Genomic DNA, 22647 nt, shown 5'->3' with positions numbered 1-22647 from the left:
CGAAAATGAACTAATTCACTTCCATGACCACGTAAACATTCAGATTGGTCAGAACAAACCAAATCTAGAAGTAAAGATTTTTGAAATTTTTTTAAGATTTCTATCTTCGCAGACACCACACGCTATTGTTAAATATATCTTTTAGGATATATTTAACAATAGCGTGTGGTGTCTGCGAAGGTGAAAGATTACTTTCGAAGTTAGCGCTCAAAAAAAACGTTCTGTTATTTGCCAAGATCGATTAAATGCATTAAGCATTATATGCATTGAACATGATTTTGTAAAAGAATTAAATTATGCAGAATTGATTTCTAAATTTGCCGCGGCAAAAGCAAGAAAAGTAGATATATAAAAAAACCAAATACTTATATATAGTTTATGAATAATTTGTTTTTCTGTGTGTAATTGTAAACCTACTCCTCTACTACTACTGTACCTCTGTTTAAAAATAAAGTACAATATTTACCAATTTTTTTTATTTTTAAAATTTTTAAATGAGTAGTGATAGTGGATAGAACAAAAATAATTACAGGTATTGTATATAAGGGGGGCCCTCAAACATAAAGTGCCTAGAGGCCCCAGACGCCATTAATCCGGCACTGATTATAAGTTTGTTCATTAATCCGGCACTGATTATAATGTTTCCTCATTCGATTCACAAGTGACTTACTTGACCTTCTACACTAACATTTTCTGTAAATGTGTGAGCCACCAATTCAGTTGTATTCAAATTATTATACAGAACATCAATTACAGCTAAATGTATCACATGTGTGAAGCACAACTGCTGATTACATGGTAAAAACCGTTCAACGTTTTGCATCACGGCTGCCCTATCAGTTGTTATAGACTTAATATCTTTATTGATATATAGATTGTTGTATTGCAATATGGTTTTCAGAGCCGTAATGCATTCTGCAGGGAGAACGTCCTTCAACAGGTATTAAACCTTAATTCCCAAACTGTTTCTTGTCATGGACATTCACGTTTAAATAACATCGGTTTCTTGAAGATGTCCATTAATGTAGAGTTAAGCAAAATCTTGTTCCATCTTCTTTTAAATTTATAAAATCTTGCATCATTTTAGCCCGCATAATTTGTGCATGCGTATTCTAAAACCATTTTGCGAATCGAGTTTGGTGATTTTGGTAATACATAATCTCGAGCGCCTCTATCCAAAAACAAATTTCTCAAATCAATAGACGTACAGAAAACCTTGAATGGCATATTATCTAAGGCACACATTTGTGACACGATTGAAAGCAGAAAAGTGATTCATCTTTTTGTTGAATAAATAGTTTGTAATCATCATTTTTGATGCGTTGCTTTCTGGACTTTCATCTTGCACGACATCCCGTTTTAATACATTAATATTGTGTATTGTTCTTAAACGCGTGTGCTGCGGTGTTGTCGTTGAACCAGCGGCTTTTACTATTTCATAACATATTTTACATTTTGCAGTTAGTTTTTATGATCTTCTTAAAAAATGAATCTAAATCAGAGTTTTTATATTGCTTTGTGTATTCCGAATAACTTTTCTTTGAAGACATTTTATACATACTGATAGAATCTGTTGGTTTTCAGTTGTTACCTCGTCTGCTTAAATTGAATGGTAATTTGCAGCTTTGGGACCAAGGTAGCTGACATCTTTGCGTAATAGTGTTTGTATATATGTATTAAGTTCAGCGTTATAGCGAGCTATTTCTTGCACAATTGCAAGAAAGTTTCCAGGATTACCTTTTTGGTCTGAGTTTTCCGTACACTTTTCATAAGTTCAAAAATACGAAATGCAAGTCCTTTTTTCCCCATGAAATGCACTATTCTACATAATGTCTCAACAATTTTTTAAAGTGCTATCGCTATGTAATGAAATGGTTTGTCTTAGATCTTCAAAACGACAACAAATGCCATTAGCTTGTTAAATATCTTTATGGTATCTATTGCCTATATGTAGTTTTCGTTTCTCTAAAACATTGTACCATTTCTTAAATCCTCAGTTAACAAAAGCTCCCAAAGATTTTTTTTATCCTGCTTTAGAAATAAAGTGCAGTATATGCAGTTGACTGATATCTTCTGTTTGAAGCTGTCCGTAAACGTTTTGTATATTTCATGTGGTGATAATTCTTAATTTCCGCACAAGAGTTCGTCAATTTAAAATCACATTCTTTTAAATTTATTTGGTCTACTTCGTATGACAAGCTTTTGTTATTTACATTATTATCATCTTTACTGGCTTCCTCTTTTTCTTCTACTTCAGGTAATGTTTTATCGGTTACATTTTGAGAACTGTCAATAATAAAAAAACACTTGAAACGTAAGTAATTAATAATAAACTTTCAGATCTTAAACTATAGCAAAATTAAAAAAACTCGCGTAAACATTACAATAAAAAACAAGTAATAACAAAAGTACTATCATAAAAAAATTTAACGTATAGATAATATCTATATTTATATCTAATTAATATCTACGTCTAGTTAATATCAAATAATCAAACTAATTATTGTAAAAAGAAGATCAAAATAACTTTTTTACTTAAAATATATAGCTAACGATTTGCATTTCTTTGCAGCATTTTGAAGCTCTTTTCTATCAGCTGCTCGTTTCCTAATTTGGTTAGGCATGTTAACTCTATAGTTTGCTTTTAAAAGTGAATTAGTATTAGTAGAGAATTATAATTACAGTATAAACTAGTAACCAGACTAGTCTATGGATAGACTTACAACACAGACATAGACAATTCTGTATGTTGTAATGGACACAACAAATGTTTAATTTTTTGTCCTTGTTGTGTCTATCAAATTTTTGGTGGTGTCCTAAGATTGCTCAGTTAAAAAATAATTTTCACTTCATAAGTCTACAAAGCATAATTTTTTGTCTATTTGGTGTCTATGATTTTGTCTAAATTTACTTGATTTCATAAAACCAGAAATATTGATTTTTGCCAATAAAATCTAAATTACCCAAAAAATCCCTTAGAAACAAAAAAACTCCTTGATCACATATTTTTAAAATAATTTTATTGAAGGTGATAAAGATTTTAGTGACTAAGGAAAATTTTTTAAATGATAAACTTACCTTCAACTTTTTTGAAGTAATCCCAAACTGGAGAGGGCATTTTAAAAATAAATTTTCACGCACATTCACTGAGAATTGAAAAACAACTGAACTGAGTAATTAATGAACTTCAATTGAGTACAAAATAGTCCATTTTGAGGTTTTTAAATAGACATTAACTTTTTAATCAACAGCACACGCTGGACAAAAAATTAAAAAATGAACTTCTGTTAGAAAAATTGTATTTTTAATTTTGTGCTCGTTTTCAGTTTTTGAAACGATGCTGCAGTGAAAATTTAATTACTCGTTATAAGTCCAAATTATATATTAAATAGATCTTCTATACCTCATTAAAAAATCGAGATTGTTCATTTAGTGTCCGTTTTTAAAATGATTGTCTAGAAAGACAAACATTTTTTATAGACAATTCATTTTTGATAGTTGTAATTAAAATTGTTGCAATTAGTGCTTTGTCGAAGTCTATTTTTGTCCTTTTATAATAAGTCCATTAGAGATTGTCTGGTTGCTAGTATAAACAGGATAAACTCTGGAGAGACTATTTTTCATTTTTCGTTTACAAAAGATTTCACAAATCAATGACTTGTAATGACGCCTAACATTTGTAAAGCAATAAAGTAAAAATTGTTTCATGAGAATGATTCATAAAAATCAAATAATTATCATAAAAATTTTGATCAAAAATTTTGACATCGAAAAGAGCCTAGAAATAATTTTTGGCGTCAAATTAAAAAAGGCACTTTGCATAAAAAAAAACAGGGGAGGGGTCAATCGCACCCAACAACCCCCCCCCCGGTACGGGCCTGATATATATATATATATACATATATATATATATATATATATATATATATATATATATATATATATTACATACAGTAACAAGAACATCAGCAATAGCATGTTATTTAAGAAAAGAGGCAAAACAACTTGAATTTTACAGGTACAAAGGATAAGGTCAAAACGGCATAAAAAACAATTATTGAGATAAATAACACAGCAGAAGCTTCACTTATTATTTTTATCTTGGATAAATTCCTTGACTTTGTTGATGAAGAAAACTCTAACTCCTTTTTTTTTACGTTGTTTTCAAATTGAAAAGTTATTGCATTTGATGTTGGTGGTCAAGATAAATTTGATAATGAAAAGTAGGAGTCAAGTATCAATAGATTCGAAAACAGTTCAAAAAAAGAAGAATATACGTATATATATATATATATATATATATATATATATGTATGTATATATATATATATATATATATATATATATATATATATATATATATATATATATATATATATATATATATATATATATATATATATATATACAGTATCGGACAAAACGAGTGCAACCAAATAACGCTAATTTAGTTTCTTTATATAAAAGTGCTGCATTTTTTCAATTTAGAGAAATAACTATGTAACTGTTTACAGAAAAAGTTTTTCAAGTTTTATTCATCACAAAGTTCATTATTTGTACACGAAAATTAATAAATTAATCAAAAGTATTAAAAAAAGTTGATTTCCTTCTGGACAAAACAAGTGCAACTCCACAAAATGTTGACCAAGCTGTATTTCGCCATCAATATTTTGTGGCGAATCCTTTGTTGTTGATCACAGCCTTGCATCTTCGAGGCATAGATTCGATCAGGTGATCAATGAAACTTTGTGGAATCGCTGCCCAGGCCTTTTGGATTTGTTCAAATAGTTGATCTTTATTACGAACACCTTCACGATTAATTCTGCGGTTGACGATCTCCCACAGGTTCTCGATAGGGTTGAGATCCGGAGATTGAGGCGGCCAATCCATCACCGATAGGTGGTTGTCTTGAAACCACTGCTTGACTACTTTTGCAGTGTGCTTCGGATCGTTGTCTTGCTGAAAAACCCATTTCATTGGCATATTCCATTCAGCATGAGGTAACATAACATTTTTCAGGATATTTTTATACACAAAACGGTCCATTATTCCATCATTTCGATGTATTGGACCAAGAGCGTTAGCAGAAAAACACCCCCAGACCATTACATTGCCTCCACCATGCTTCACGGTCTTATGGCAGTAACGTAAGTCGAGGCGTTTTCCGGCCGGTCGACGTTCACGACAAATTCCATCGCTCCCAATGATGTTGAACTTCGATTCATCACTGAACAGGGCAGTTCTCTATTTCAGCACATTCCAGTCAATATGAGATGTAGCAAACAGGAGTCTTTTCTTCTGGTTTTTTAGTGAAATCAGCGGTTTCTTTGCAGGGCGTCGAGAAAACAATTCGGCTTCAACAGCACGTTGTCTGATTGTTCGGTCCGATACAGGCAACTCTAATTGCTTTTGTATCTCAACTGATGATATCCAGGGATGCTTCTTGACGGATTTGACGATCATAGAATCCTCTCTAGAAGTGGTGGAACGCGGTCTTCCACCTTTGTTATCTGCTGCCTACATAATACTGACTGATTGACTTCCATATACTGACTGAATTACATGTCGATTTACATGTCTCTTATATAGTAAAATGAACCTGTGTGAAGCTGTTCTGGAAGATTCTAGATGCTTCTTTTCGATGCTTCTGAATGTTTCTGGATGCTTCTTCTGGAAACTTCTGCATGCTTTTGGAAACTTCTGGAAATTTCTGGATACTTCCTTTAATTATTAAAAAACTTCCGTGACTTGACACGGACCAGACTTAAGAAAATGAAACAAACCAAAAAAGTTGCACTTGTTTTGTCCGCTGCAAAATGGCACTTGCCAACGAAGTTCTGCCTGTGTGCTGTCACCTGTCAGCTGATTGCTCATATCATGGCATGCTATGACTCCAGACTCCTGAACTGTTTGCTGTGATAGTATAGTTCGTTTCGTTTTTAAGACATGTAAAATTAGGAGCACTTTTTAGCATTGTTCGATGTTGGTTGCAAATATTTTGTCCAATACTGTATATATATATCTTCATAATAAATTATTTACAATAATTTTTTTTTTGAGTTAAGATGTGACGGGAGCAGGCAGAAGACAAAAGTCTTATCATCCAACCCCGTTGTATCATTTACATATTAAACAAAAAATAATCCATAATATAAAAAAATATATATAACAATCTCAGTAAAGTAATATTAAATACTTTTAAATAATAAGCGCTACATTTTTTTTGTTTCCCCTCGAATACAATACAACTTAGGATAAAAAAAAAAAATTTAAAGATAAGTAGTGATGAATAAAGATAATGATTTTTTTTAATTGTCGGTTACAAGCATATTCCCGAGACGACTTGAAATTGCTCTGATGTTTGCGTCTCGATGAACTTCCATCTGTTTTATACTTCCATGATTGGACGAACCTGTTGTTGAGCAAAACGTGTTTTCAAGTTTGATATATAAAGCACGCGCACATGCGTGTGACTCTTTTCATTAATACAAAACTTTAATTCACTTACACAAAACTATTTCGCTAAATTGACATAATTTTTAATGTGATTTTAATTTTATTAAAAAAAAAATTACACAATAAACAAACCTATTTTATCCTGATTAAGTGTTAACGCTAAAACTATAATTAGCATAAATTATACTTTTAATATAATTTTTAAACTATCACATATGTATATGTATATGTATATATATATATATGTATGTATATATATATATATATATATATATATATATATATATATATATATATATATATATATATATATAAAATAAATTAGTAAAAACACTTCTCTAAATTTCTTCTACAGTCCGTTTCGGACAGTCCGTTTCATCAGAAAGTAGGCAAGCATAGTAGATAGCTTCTTGAACCTACTAAAGGCAAAACAGACTGAAGAAGAAATTTAGATAAGTGTTTTTACTAATTTATTATAGCTCTGTTTTTAAGAACATTGAGCACTCTATTAGTGTAAGATTTTATAAGAAGATATCATACATCTTCTTATAAAAGATATATTATTATATATCTTCTTATAGAAGCTTATTATGAATATTAACAATGCAAACCTTTAACATTATATTTAAAACCTTTATCTTTCAGATTTAACGTCAAACTTTGATGTTTATATTGAAACGTTATAAATACAACTTTTTTCTTCCAAAATTTTGACTAAAATGTTTATTGGAAATATTCGTTGCTCCAAATGTTTATTAAATATTGTCCAAATGTTTATTAAATATTGTCAATTTTAATACAAGTGTTTCTTAGCTTACGTTTGATCATAATTTCCTGCTTTAAAAAAATGCTGAATTAAAACAAACAAATATGGCATCAATACCATTATATATACATATATTAAGTCACTAAATCTTGCTCTCGTTATCGGTATCACATTCATGAGAACTATCCTTCCTCTCAATAAGATCACCTATTGTTGTGACGCTTTCTCCCCTTCTGTCACGGTCGGTGATAACCATTTTAGACGTGGTCCAATCGATCTGAGTCGTGCTTACGGTCCGGCTTTCGCTATGCTTGCGTACTTCTGTCTCAATTTCGTGCATCATACTATTCATCCAATCTTTAGCCGTAGAAAATGCATTTTTTGCTGATATAAGTGCTCCACCTGGATTTCAAAGATAATTTTAATTAAATTTAACTTTTGACTTGTATTTAAGAGTTTGGTTTTATCTTATTAGAAGTTATTAACTTCTAATAAAATAAAAACCAAACTCTTAAGTACAAGTCAAAAGTTTTGATTTAAAACACATCCAATGATGCTATCTTAATAATATAAAACACTCCTTGGCTATATCGTCGCACATGACAACACTATTCCATGTTACTCATTAGCTCAAATTTAATTGCATTTAATGTTAATATGAAATATAAATAAATAAAATACTATATTATAATAATAAATAAAAGATTTAAAATTCATTTTTGTATAACTTTGTAATAATAAATGATTTATAAAAATAAACGTGCAATATTGCTTCTGTTTCTATAACGTTCTAGATTAACAAACAGTTGCGGTGCAATCTTTTTTATGTCATAACTCATAAAATGGAGGAAATAATTTCAGTGCTGAAGTGCTCAAGAAATGCTACTTTTTGTGTAAAAAACTTTTTAATGAGTCTGGAGATGTAAGACGATTTAACACTCCGGTACTAACAAAAAGAACAAAAAATATTTATCAATTAGTCAAAGAAAAAGTCAAGGGAGAGCCGATTTAATCTATCTGCACCCAAGCCAAAACTAGGTGTCGATTTCTGCAATCCAAAGGGTAATGAAAAACCGTAATCTGAAGTTGAGGACTGCGATGACAAAACAATTAATAACCAAAAATCAAAAAGAACTCAGAAAAGAACGATGCAAAAAGCGAAAATCACAATGAGGATTTGTCACACTTTTTTCTGATAAAAATTATTCACAGTTGACAAAGCAACAGGCGAAATACAAAGTATCTGATAAAGTTGAAGATATATTCCAGACCACATCAAATTTGCCTTTAAAACAAAACACCCAGCCTCTGTGATGATCCTGGATGTCATTGGAGGTGATGGAAAGAGGTGACCTTTTAGTGTTTGTTCCGAAAGGCCAAAAAATTGACTATGAAGAATACTTGAGGCTTTTACAGACAAAAGTTGTTTCCTGGATAATGAAAACATACGCAGAAGGTAATTATGTATTTTAGCAGGATCGTGCACCGGCACATTAATCTAAAAAATATCAACAGTACATCTCTTATGCAATAGCGCAATTATGGATAATTCAATGTAACCCCTTTTATGTCCAGATTTGAACCATTTGAACTATTTTATGTAAACGGGTGTTGAGAAGCATGTATGTAAGATGCACCATAACAATATCAAGGCTTTACACCAATCTATCTCCAGAGCATGCAAGAGTATTCCAGCTATTAGCATCATCGATGCCTACTGGTCATTCCAAGGTCAACTTCAACAAGGTTATGAAGCTTATGGAGGTCACATTGAATAAAACAGCTCTAGTGATAGTTGCAGTAATTTTTTTTGTTTAAAAATAATTTTTTTTACGAAATTTTAAATTTTGTCTTTAAAATGTTACGCAGTTACTGGGTCACCCAGTACATCGATTTAAATACTCACCTACAGCATTTTGAGTTTTGAGTATAGCTTGAGCAATTTTCTTACGAGTTTCTTCACTTGCAAAAGTTTCTGCAAAACTAGTAACAAACAACAATTATTACACAAACAATTGACTATAATTCAAACATTAAAAAAGATTGTTGTATTCATTGATAATAAAAAAATGATTACTGGTTAAATCTTCTTTGTAAATCAGATACAGTAATATCTCCTTGAAAAGGATGACTAAAATATATAAAAAGGTTTTATAACAGTACTACCATGCTCAGAAAAAAGGTAAATACTTGTATTTTAATCAGGTACCAACTAATAAATAAATCATAAACAATAATAAATAATAGTAAAAATAAATCAACAATTATAAATATGCATAATAAAAGTAAAAGTAATAATAATAATGCCTAATAATAAAATAATAATGATAATAATAATGACAAAATAAACATTTTTTTTAGTATACAGAATCAAGCTTACTCTTGTAAAAAACATTAAAAAAAAAACTTTTTTAATATAGTTCATTTTTGATGGAGTTTTTAAAAATAATAAACATACCCTTTGTGGAAATGTTCCATTCCAGGATGTTCAGAATTATGCCACTTTTTGAAATTGTTAGTACATAACCATGCTTCACAGAAAGCTCCATTGAAACTGTGCAGTTCACTCACTGTAAATTTCAAACAAAAAGTCTGTTTTACTTTTGGTTTAAATGTTAAAAGAAAAAATCAAAAAATGGAAAGAGAATACCTCCTGCATCACCTATACTACTCTCAACAGTTGACATTAGACACAGTAAATATGCTTTGAACTGTAACCTGATCCAGTCATCACTACCTTCCCAACCTAAAGAACAAATCAAAAAAATAAAGAACTAATAGGAAAAAAAATCCTAACAAAAAAAAAAATTATAACAAAGAAAATATTTATAACAAGAGATAATATAACAAAGAAAAATTATTTATAACAAATAAAAAAATTTAAAAACTGCATTTAAATCTTTAAAATTAAGTACCCATTGTCTGTATTGAACTCTCTACAACGTTTATTATATATTCACAAAACCTCAAGTCTTCCGTAGATAGATTAAGTGAATTCTCTAGGTTTTCATCACCAATATGTAGGGTAAATGTCTCAAGCTTAAATTTTATAATATTCAAAACTATTACAATACAAACTAATAAAATATTTGTCGCACTGAAAAATATTTCTTTAAAAAAAAAAAGTAATAAAACACATACATCAACCAAAACATCCCAAGGACAGTGCATCTGTTGCTTAAATAACACATTACTACAACCAATGACAAAGCTATGTACTTTTGGTTTTCTGAGTAGTGTCATATTATGCAGTGATATGTATGGATGAAATAAAACACCCTAAAAATTGGGAAAGAATAATTCAAGAAACTAGAACTAATTATTTGTCATAACTTTAAATGGTTTTCCATAATGCCATTTCTTTAAGTATGACATAATGTAAAGGTAGAAAACTTTTTTATAACTGGATGCCCTTCCTGGCCCTACCTGATTTTTTATAACTGGATGTCCTTCTTGGCATTAAGCTGTTTTGCAGATGAGAACTGAGTATTTTTATTGTGATAGGAAAATTAAAAAAAAAATACTAGAAGAATTATCATTCAAGATCTACAAGCCTAACTGACAATTAATTAGGGGTTTTATATAGAGTATTCAATCCCTTTGATAAATTACATACACCATGGATTGGGAACCTCACCTGCCCCAATATAGAATCAGTTTAATGTCATGACTAGGACAAACATGTCACTAAATATACAGTGCTAAAAAAAATATTAATAATAGATACAAAGAAAAATACTTAAATACCTCTTCGAACAAACCTAATGGTAACCCATATATATCATGAGGTGTTTGTGTTCCCTAAAATTAAACCTTCATTGTACTAAATTCTAAATCTTTAAAATATCCAACAAACATTTCTTCATTTAAAAAAACAAAATAACTTATTTGAATATAAATGAAAATAAAACTCACTTTTTTAATATATATATTTTCAGCACAACAGGCATGTGTTAATCCTTTTTGAAGTAAACCTAGTAGAAATGTTTATACCAGATTATAAGTTTGTTACTAAATTATAAGTTTGCTACTAGTGATTTGAAACTCCGTAATTTTTTATGTAACTTGGAAAAAATTACTGAGCTAAAAAGAAGTGAAACATTAAATTAATAACTGCAAAATAGATGTTATAGTTTTTTTATTTTAAAGTCATTAGTAAGAAAATCAACGTTTTTTAAAGCAAAATTTATTGGAGTTTAGAAATCCCATTCAGAGAAAACAACCTGATCTGAAAAATGTTATGAGTATTGTGTTTTTTTTCAACTTGAATTTTTAATAACTACAAAATGTAGATATTGTTGTCAATTCAATCAGCTGTAGTGACGTAGTTTATGTCAATTCAATTAGTTATTCATGGCTGTGATGTGGTATTTTCAACACAGAGACAAGAGATGATAGCTTGTTGGATCTGCAACCATGATTGTATTTGTAGAAAAGAGAAAGAGATGCTGTGGGACAGTGGGACATCGTGGTAAGGCAGTATCTCTTTCTCTTTGGCAACAAGTTTGAGGCTCAAGCCTGGTAAATAGAGCAGGTCCAACTACATTTACAATATATTTTTGAGCCTTGTCTAGAAGAGAATGGGTATCAAAGAAACCAGCCCAAATATGACAACAGTATTCCATATAGAGATGAATAAGAGATTTATAGTTAAAGAATGAGTAAAGAAATGGCAAGCACAATTAAAAGAGGCAACCTTAGCAGATGCTAACTTTGCGATGGATTTTCTATATGGTTTCAGTTGTGGAAGATAACCTGAGATAAACAAAAATTGAAAAAAAAACATCAATAGAAAATCATCTATTAATTTGTTTTCAAATTCAAATTTTTTTAATTTGAGATAAAATCACTCATCCTTTAATTAAAAAAGCAGAAAAATTAGGATTAATGCTTTAGACTTGATTTGAACATAAAAATTTTGTATTAAAAAAACAAAAAAGTTTAAATGTTAACTAATATATTTAGAAATGTTTTAAGTATAATAGCATATATATATATATACATATATATATATATATATATATATATATATATATATATATATATATATATATATATATGTATATATATAAACATATATATATATATATATATATAATTGATAAATTTAATGAGGAAATAAAGTATAATAAAAAGTTAATTATTTTAAAGACTTAAAAAAGAAATTGATTATAGATGATATATTAACAACCAGCATTCATAAATTTGAAAGCTTGTATTAGTTCCCTAGTAGGTTTTGAGAAATAAAAAATTTTTCTAAATGTAGTGGTCCGATATAATAAACAATTTTAAAATTTTTATTAAAATAAGCTAAAAATATTTAAATAAAAAACTCTTAAAACAATTATTTGAAAAATTTGAAAAAATAATTAACAATAATTTTAGAAAAAATTTGTACCTGGAAACAAAGTAACAATTGACAAAACAAATTTGCATACACTTTTCACAGGTGTCCCCCAAAAAACAATCTAATAAAAAAGAAAAAACCATTATAAAAAAAAAAAAATTACTTTAGGCATAGTAAAATGTAAAAAAAAAATGTAAACACTTTATAATAAACAAACTTAATAAATTAAACCTTTTTCTCAAGTAAAAGAAGTTTTAGCAAGATCAACAACTAAAAAAAAACTTTATACACATAAATATCAAAAGTAAACTTGTTTCCCACCATTTTTTTTCTTTTTTTAAGAAAGGTTTAAAACAATGATAGTTAAAGAAATTGCAATAAGAAAGCCCAAAGAAAAAAAAACAACAAAAAACAAAACAAAACAAAAAAAACAACCTTTTGTCTAAAGTTCATCACAACATCTTGCAAAGTGAGCCCTTAAAATGGGGGAAAATAACAATAAGTCTTCACACCTCCATATACCCATGATAAAGGTATAAAAAATAGAAATCTAAAAAAAGTTATGAACTAGGCTAACATTCTATACCATTGGTTATTTATTAAAAGTTTAATTTCATTTTTCATTAATTAATGCCACTTTATTTCAAAATAACTTTAATTTATTTCAAAATAACTTAATTTATTTCAACTTAAAAACACATCAAAACATGTGTTCCTAATTATATTTCATTATATTAAAAATGTGCCTGGTACATACACAAGGTAAAAATCTAAAAAAAATCTCAAAAAGTAATAAGGAATACAATTCAAGTGTGCATATTTTTTAATTTCCTTTTTCTATATATATATATTTCATATTTTTGAGATAAATACCAAAATAACCAAAAACAAAAGTTTGATAAAATTTTACAAAAAGGAAACATAAGTTTTGAAAACAATCAATACAAGAAATTCAAAAACAATATTATCAAAATTTTAACAAATGTTAAAAACAAAAAATTAATTATTGTATTTTTATCAAAAAATAATCAGAGTTAAAATAGTCTTGATTTCGTTTAAGAAAGTATGTGACATTAAACTACTGATCTAAGGCATTTTTAGAAAAAAAACTTGATATGATATTATTTTGTCAAAAAAATAAAAAAAGTGCCATTTACACTTTTTTTGTGTGGATATTATATAAGATGTTAATAATGTAATACCAGTCTTTCATGTTAAAAAGTTCAATGTTAAAATTATTTCTGATTTAGTAATTTTTGTAATTTGATTTTTACCATTCAAATTTCAAGAAGCATGTTATCTTAATATTAGGATTCAGGTTTTTTTAATGTTATAAACCTATGACCCTTAATTTCCCTGACCTAAACCTATGACCCTTAATTTCCCTTACACTTATTTTAAATAAAATTTTCATTATTTTATTAGCCAAACAGTACCGCCACTTTAACTTTTCATCTTAAAGTCACAGTAGTAAAGTCTTATTGGTTTATTTAAAGTCACAACAGCAAATATGATTGGTTGATTTTAAAAGTTTTAGTTATTTAAATTTTGAAACTACTTAAATTTCCTCATTGGATGTTTAACCTTGTGGTAATGCTCCATTATATGACAGCTGTAAACAGGATGGATCCCTCTGTTTGGAAATTTATGTTTAGTACTTGGAATTATGCTTTTTAACTATTATAGTTGTTTATTAAATGTAAAATTGCTATTTATTATTTACATATATCAACTAATATAGAGATAATAACAGTGAGTGTACATGCATCGACTGATATAGGGATAGAGACTATGGAGCGCAAATACATTGATTAAGGGTTTTGGTTTGGGCAGGCATTCCTTAAAGCAAAGAAAAAAATTTGAAATCATGACTTTTAGAGAAAAATTAAAGCAATAGTTGCATGAGCAACAGCGATCTTTTATGTTTGTCATTAGCTAAAACCACACATAATGGATTCTCCATTAGCTAAAACCACACACAATGGATCCTCCATTAGCTAAAACCACACATAATGGAGCCTTTCTATTGAACTTTAAATGAAAAATAAACTCCTAATCTCTAACATCATCATAACTTTTTTATTCTATGAATAGTGATTGAAAAAAAGATTTCTTGCTGAAATAGCTGTTAACAGAAGGCTTCAGTACATACATCAACTGAAGGTTTGAGCAGGTAAAATATAGGTATAAAAGACTTTTTTTTAAATGTCCTCTTTAATCTAGACAGTTTTTCAAACTTTATTTGAAAAACTGTCTAGATTAAAGAGGACATTTAAAAAAATCATTTTAATTTTCATCTAGATTAAAGAGGAGATTTTATAAAAACACTTTTTTTTAAAGTTTTATAAATGTTCATATTTTCCCACTTGTGTAGTTAGGACATGTAGCCATTATGCCATTTTTTATTTAACTATGACATAGAACAGCAATTTTTTATGATCTGATTCCCTTCCCAGTTTTATATACTTTATATCTTGATCAAAATTTTTATTGTAATACTACCACTAATATACCTTTATAAGCTCAGTCTACTAGGGTAGGATCCCTCCAAGGTTTATAAGCTCTACCAACCTTCACTCACACTTAAATTGGGAATAACAGAGTTTTCTCTTTTCTAGGTAAGTTGCTTTCACTATAGGTAAAGAGTATCAATTCAGAATCATTTTTAAGGTCATGATCAACACATATAATTACTTCAATATTAATAAGTAATTCAAAATTTTTTTTTAAAAAAAGTATTGTTAAAAGTTCTTTTTTTTAAAAAAAATTTTCAAGAAAAGCCGAATTTAAAAACTTCAATTGTATGGATAACTTACAACAAAAATTTTACAAATAAAATACAATTCAAAATTAAAATTGAAAAACTTAATCAAATGAGCCAAAATATAAGTTCTTGGAAACATATTTTTGTAAATATCCAATAGAGTACAAGTAAATTCCCTATATTATCCAATAGAGTACAAGTATGTTTTCTATATTGTCCAATAAAGAAATTCCCTATGTAGAAATAAGAATCATAAAATTGTTTTAGAATTTTTCCACTTCTTTAAACCCTGAAGGCTATTTGAAGACTTAAAAACATTTTTTATTTTTTGTATGAAAAGGTATACAAAAAATATTGACTAAATAAAATGCATGTGTTTTTTTCAACAGACTTCATTTTATGTCAGGAAGATATTTACAAGTGCCTGTGCTCAAAAAAAGATTTAAATAATTAAAAACAAGATAAATATATTATATTTTAATACATTTTAAAACTGTGTATATGCTCTATTTAATTAAGAAGTAGATCTTGAGAATAAACATACCCATCATGTAAATGGAGTCATCAAGCTTTACAGATGGTATTTGTTTACATAAGTTATCAAAGCAATCCTAAAAAAAACAACATAAGATTTGCAAACTTTAAAACTATATCTGAAACAAAAATTTAAATTATAAAAAAAGCTTAAAATATGGAATAAAGCACAGTAGCTATAGATAGTTTTTAACTATAACAAAAATGCACCAAAAAATTGCCCAACAAAAAAAAATCACAAAGGAAATCAATATTTAAAAGCTCAACATCAAAACATGACAAATTTGGGACTAAAAACACGTTCAAAGCATGTTTGAGACTATTCAATAAACATATTAAATTGCGATAATGCAATCAAAGGGTGGTAACGGAGGTAAATAGAGAAGTGCACAAAAAGTAAATAAATAAAGGTGTTAAAAAAAGCTAATAAAAATGTACTCAAAATTAAACTAAAACAAAATCGAACAAGAATTAGTTATGTAATGTTTTTTATACAAAAACAATTATAGCATATGATAAGTTAGTATAATAATGCAGTAGCATTAGTATTACTACAAGTAGCAATTTATTTTAAGTAGTTTATTAAAGTGTAGAAGATTATGTAGCAATGAGGCAAGAGATGTAAGAGAGCCACCTTTTTCTATCCATATTTTTTAGATGGCAGTGTTGTCAATAGTGATGAGGTGAGATATTGAAGTGTTGTCGATAGTGATGAGGTGAGAGATGGTGAACTTGTCTTCTCAGATTTTATTGAAAATTGAAAGATCGTAGTCATTCTTTTATTTGAAATTTACTAATAAAATTTTTTAGATAAAATTTTTATTATGTTACTTATTATAATAAATATAATAATAATATAAATATAACTTATTATACTAAATATAATAATAATAATAAAAATAACTAAACAATATTAGGACGCGGCATGTTATTAAAATACTTAATATCAAATATAAAAACTTCTAAGCTTTTTTTTTGAAGTATATTGGCAGTACTAAGTACAGTATTTATGTATAACATTTATTCCATTTGCATAACATAAAACTTTTGAAAAACTCTGGTTAAAGAATTTATTTTTATGAATAACTCTGGTTGAAAAAAAAATTGTACAAAATTATACAAAACAATTATATAAAAAATAAAATAAATCATTTTTCGTATTAATTGATTTATTTAATGAAAACTTCATCACTCTGCACCATTTGTTAATTGGACACACAAAAAAGAAACTTGTTGTTTACAAATGATGGGCTAATTGTGATGGCTGGTGGTGGATAGTGATGACGGATTGTGAATAGTGATTCATTTTTAAAATGATATTATTTTATTTTATTTTATTGATATATTAAATATCTAAAATAAATATTTCTTTCTATAAAAATTTGAAAAAAAAAGTTGACAAACTACATCAATTTTTGATTAAAAAAGCAAATGAAGATAAAAAAAGGCCTCATAAAAAACTGTAATTTAATTTGTACAATAAATTTCTTCAAATTAAAAATTTTTTAAACAATTTATAAAAACTGAAAAAAATGACTCCTTACATTTTATTATTTTTAAATACCACTTTTTTACTAAAACACAAGACAAAGAAGAAAAGAAAATCTTCTTGTCTCCCACTAGAGATTGTGAATTGATAAATCATAAAAAAATCCCTTACCAACTACTGTGAATTGGTAAAAAATGTTGACTAATGAATTTAAAAATAATTAGAAATTTAAAATTAGAACTATCAGCTCATATAAATATGTTGAATAAATGCAACAACTAGAAAAAAAAAAAAAGCAACAACTTAAATAAATTAGTATTGTGTTGCAAATAAAACAAAAACTAAAAAAAAAACAACTTATTATGTATTTTAAATCTAAGCAATTGTCAAATTTTTATAAATATAAATATGCAAGAATCTAGAAAAGATCATAAAGTTAAAAAAAAAATTAAAAAACACTACCTCAAAATACTTACCTTTAATATTTGTGTTTGAGAAAAGTCAAGTTCATTAAAGTAAGCATGTGTTACTAGCTCCAGTTTGGATAAAATAAAGGTGTACAATGGCTTTGTAAAAAAGAATGTAAAGTTAAGTAACATATATATATATATATATATATATATATATATATATATATATATATATATATATATATATATATACATATATATATATATATATATATATATATATATATATATATATATATATATATATATATATACATATATATATATATATATATATATATATATATATATATATATATATATATATATATATATATATATATACATATATATATATTAGGGCCCTGCGAATCTTTTTAAATTCGAATCAGATTCGCGAATCTATATAGGATTCGAGATTCGATTTCGAATCTTTTTTAATTCGAATCCTTTCAAATCGGATCCTTACAACAATTTGAATGAATGAATTGTATGAAGATGCCTTAATTAAACAAGAAAGAATAATTACCACAGAGAAAATTGGAAAACATAAGATCACCTTTGATCACTGGAAAGCCTTAAATCAGTTTAATTTTCTTGTGATTACACTTCAACACTACAACATGTCTTGAATACTCACAGGAATCTCAACCTGGTCTGACATTAGTGATAAAGGCTACCAAAAAAATCTGCCGTTTTTTTATAGTTCAAGTGTTGGTGTGGCCGCATTAAACAAAGTTCAAAAATCATAAGGATTAAAAATAAAAACCCCTCCAGATGACTGTAAGACGAGGTTTAGCAGTATAGTGAAACTACTTGGTTAGACAAATAAGAATGGTGTTGCTGTTTCTATGGCTTTAGCTAAATGTGCTGCAAGAAGAAGATGTGCTTTTCCTTTACCTCCACTTTTAAATGAAAAAGATATTGTTATCTTAAAAGAATGTTTACCAATTCTAGAATTGATAGCTAAAGCAACAACTACTTTTTCTGTCGATATGACAGTGGGAAGCTTAGTTTTACCTTGCATAAAAGACTTAAATGAGCTAAATGCGTACAAGGCCGTTCACTATAAAAAGTTGAAAGATGCTTTACTTACTGAGTTGACTGAACAGTTTGATCTGACAAATGCAATTTATGTTACAACCGCATACCTGGACTCACATTTCTCATTGGATCAAACTGAAATTGACATTGCACAGACCGCAATTCGAGGTCACTTAGAAGCTGCATGTGCACAGACAAAAGCAGTGAAAAAAACAGAACAAATTTCTGTTCAAGTTCAAGCTAATCAACCTCTTGCTGGGAAGTCTTCCTTGAAAAAAGTTCTTCCTTGAAAAAAGTTCAAAGAGTTCTGTCAAATGGTAAAATTCTGAAAGAAAAAAACCATGTTATTGAAGAAGAAAATGCTGATAAATTAACCAAAGAACTTGGGCAGTTTGCAGTGTTTTCACTTGGTTCAACAGTCTCACCACTGGACTTTTGGAAAGCGCATGAAGAAATGATGCCTTTGCTAGGAAAGACTGCTAGAGATTATTTGTCAATTCAATCATCCAATTGTGCTAGCGAACAAGTTAACTCAGTCGGTTTTTAAGTTCTTTGCAATAAAAGACTGTCACTCACATCTGCCAATAGTGAAAAACTAATCTGGGCAAGAGCAAACAAGGAGTTTTTTCTTAGTTGTTTTCTTAGTAGTTTTCTTAGACTGGCCTACCAATTGATTATGATGTAATTTAAATAAATACATGTGAAAAGCACATCTTCTTCTGGAGGGGTTTTTATTTGTTTTTAAATCGAGATTCAGATTCGAGATTCGATTCGAAATTTGCCATTTCATTAGATTCGATTCGAGATTCGATTCGAAATTAAAATTTCGGATTCGCAGGGCCCTAATGTATATGTATATATATACATATACATACATACATATATATATATATATATATATATATATATATATATATATATATATATATATATATATATATATATATATATATATATATATATATACACACATATATATACATATATATATATACATATATATATACATACATATATATATATATATATATATATATATATATATATATATATATATATATATATATATATATATATATATATATATATATATATATATATATATGTTACTTAACTTTACATTTATTTTTTGAATACACATACATATATTGAATATATGTATGTATATTCTATATAAAAAAGACTTTACTATAAAAACAAAGCATGTTACCATTTTCATAAGAATACAAACACTTTTTTGAACAGATGTTCTTGTTATATTTTCATCTTTATTTTTCAGCTTCTAAAATAAAACTTAACACTATTATCAAATTTGAATAATTGTGCAGGGTGGTTTGTTAGTGTTAAAAAAAAAAAAATTTTATCCAATAATTTAATACCATTTGTTTATTCAAGTATGTAATTTTGAATGTTTGATACAAGTTTTGTGTTAAGTTTTGTATTATCTAAGACTATTTGGTGTTTTGCATAAACAGAGAGGGCTCATCAAAGAACCCAAATACAACAAGTTCCTCGAGCAAATTTCAAAAAGTACTTCATTGCAAAATTGCCACTGAAAATTGCTAAATACTCTACAAATTTTTTAACTGTATATCTTTTTTTATCAAAAGTAATGGAACATAAGCACTGTTTTTTAAACCTATTTATGATTTTTAAATATTAACGATTTTTTTAAACTTATATGCTTTCAATCTTTCTAACATTTTAAAATAATATTATAGCCGTGTGGTAATAACTGCTAAAAGTTTGTAAAGATTCCTCAAATTTTTTCATGATTTGAACTGATGTTAAACATAAGTAAAATTTCATTTTATGAAATAGACTTTAAATAAGGACCACCCTAAGAGGAGTTTTTTCCTGTTTACATTACTTTGATTTCAAGCAGATTGATCATTATAAAATTATCGAAAATAAAGTAATAAAATATTTTAACTAAAATGTGAAAACTTAAAATCAATTTGTATTTGGATATTATAAACCAACTTAATTTTTGAAAAATAAAATAAAGAACTGATAATGACAAAAACTATGTAATTTGAACATTTAAAAAGATATGCCTCTGACAAATTGATTTGAAAGTGACAAAAAACAAACAGTATCCCTAACAAAGTCATTTGGTGTTGAATAACTAATACTGTAAATTTCTACAGTTACATTTAATACTGCATTAATATTTAATATGTTTAATACTGCATTACTCAAAAGTTACATTTAATACTGCATTACTCAAAAGTTACATTTAATACTACATTACATTTAATTACTACATACTATTACTTTTACTATATTAACAATGTAACAAAGTATTTGAAATGTACATTTTTTTACAGTTACAAGAATTATCATTTAAACATCAACAGCTACTTTTTAATATTAATAAATAAAAACCTTGCTATCAATTTGTCTGAAACAAGAGACTCCAAAGACTGTTTCTGTTGATAGTTTTGAGCCTTTTGTTAATGCTGGTAGATTGAAAAAAGAACAGTCTAAAATCAAAAAAAATTACACCATCACAAACAATATATACATATATATATATATATATATATATATATATATTATATATATATATATATATATATATATATATATATAATAATTTAATTTTTATATTATAAACTTATATAAATTAATTCCTGAGAATTTTTATAAAAAAAAATTCCTTCACTTCATAAAAATATATTTACATTTTATAAATAGTAATAAGAAATTAGTGCATCAATTGACAGATAAAATTAATTGAAACAAAATAAATTGACAATTTTTGGTTGTAGCAGAATACTACATGCAATTTTTGGTTGTGGCAGGATAAACAAAATCAGAAAACTGTCATACTTATATTAATTTTTTTACTAGCAAAATCAAAATAACCAAGAAAAAAAAACTTTGAAAATAATTTTTTTTTTTGTGGAGAATATTTAAACTATAAAATTATGAATGTTTTACTAAATTAGATTTTATTTCAAGTTATTTCAAACCACATAACAACTTTCACATTTTGTACTAGCCCATCTAATAAAAAAACTAAATGTTCAACTCAACATTTACTTATTATATTAATTTTTGATGTAAAATGTTATCAAATACTTTATTATTTCCAAACTAAGTCATAATTGTATATTTTATAAATACTTGCATGTCAATGTTTTATCAAGCTTTTAATAAACATTTAAGTTACACATTTTTGAACGCATTTGTATTTTTTTTTTTTTGTAACAACAATTTGTTAATAAAAAATGATAACTTTATTAACAATGCATATTCAGTCAGAAACATGCATATATTAACAATGCATATTTAGTCAGAAAAATGCATATATTAACAATGTATATTTAGTCAGAAAATAAAAACAGAGTTAAAGTTGTTACAATTAAAACTTTAGCCACTGTAAGAGTCTTACCATCTTCAAAATTATGTGCTCCATCTGGCATTGCAAGGTAAGGCAGCGCTTGCCATGCTTTAGGGAGATTTATTTCAGAACCATCTTTGTTATCCAATAGTGGGTCATTTATCATTGGGTAGCAAAATTCGATCTAATATAACAAAGTGAAGAAAAAGTTTAGAAAACAACTAACTTTAAAAAACAACATTGAAAATAAAATAAAAAATTGAACTAAACCTGTGTTCCTTTTTGATGATGAAATCCAACCACAAGAATATGAGCGATGACAGCATCATTATCTCCTTGTGACATTTAAAAAACTTATACTAATAAAATAATATTTAAATAATATTAGTAAATAGTGTCATCATAAATTAAATATCATCAAGCAACATTTCAAATAAATATCCTCAAGC

At 27.2% G+C, this 22647-nt stretch overlaps 1 protein-coding gene across 1 annotated transcript; it reads right to left on the bottom strand.

Moving 5' to 3' along the window:
* Positions 1–7068: 7068 nt before the first annotated feature.
* On the bottom strand, positions 7069–22617 carry LOC100207804 (late secretory pathway protein AVL9 homolog). Its single transcript, XM_065810473.1, has 18 exons — positions 22469–22617; positions 22250–22382; positions 21238–21335; positions 20060–20131; positions 17833–17922; positions 15878–15944; positions 13005–13045; positions 12801–12839; positions 12621–12690; positions 11138–11196; positions 10970–11023; positions 10364–10501; positions 10138–10261; positions 9873–9968; positions 9681–9792; positions 9300–9353; positions 9129–9205; positions 7069–7624 (listed from the first exon to the last, which is right to left on the bottom strand). The coding sequence occupies exons 1-18, from the start codon at positions 22541–22543 to the stop codon at positions 7365–7367; spliced, it is 1659 nt and encodes a 552-aa protein (XP_065666545.1). The 5' UTR covers positions 22544–22617; the 3' UTR covers positions 7069–7364.
* Between the last annotated feature and the right edge of the window lie 30 nt (positions 22618–22647).

Source organism: Hydra vulgaris, chromosome 11 (assembly GCF_038396675.1).
Source record: "Hydra vulgaris chromosome 11, alternate assembly HydraT2T_AEP".
NCBI lineage: Eukaryota > Metazoa > Cnidaria > Hydrozoa > Anthoathecata > Hydridae > Hydra > Hydra vulgaris.
This window is presented reverse-complemented; position numbering and strand designations above follow the sequence as displayed.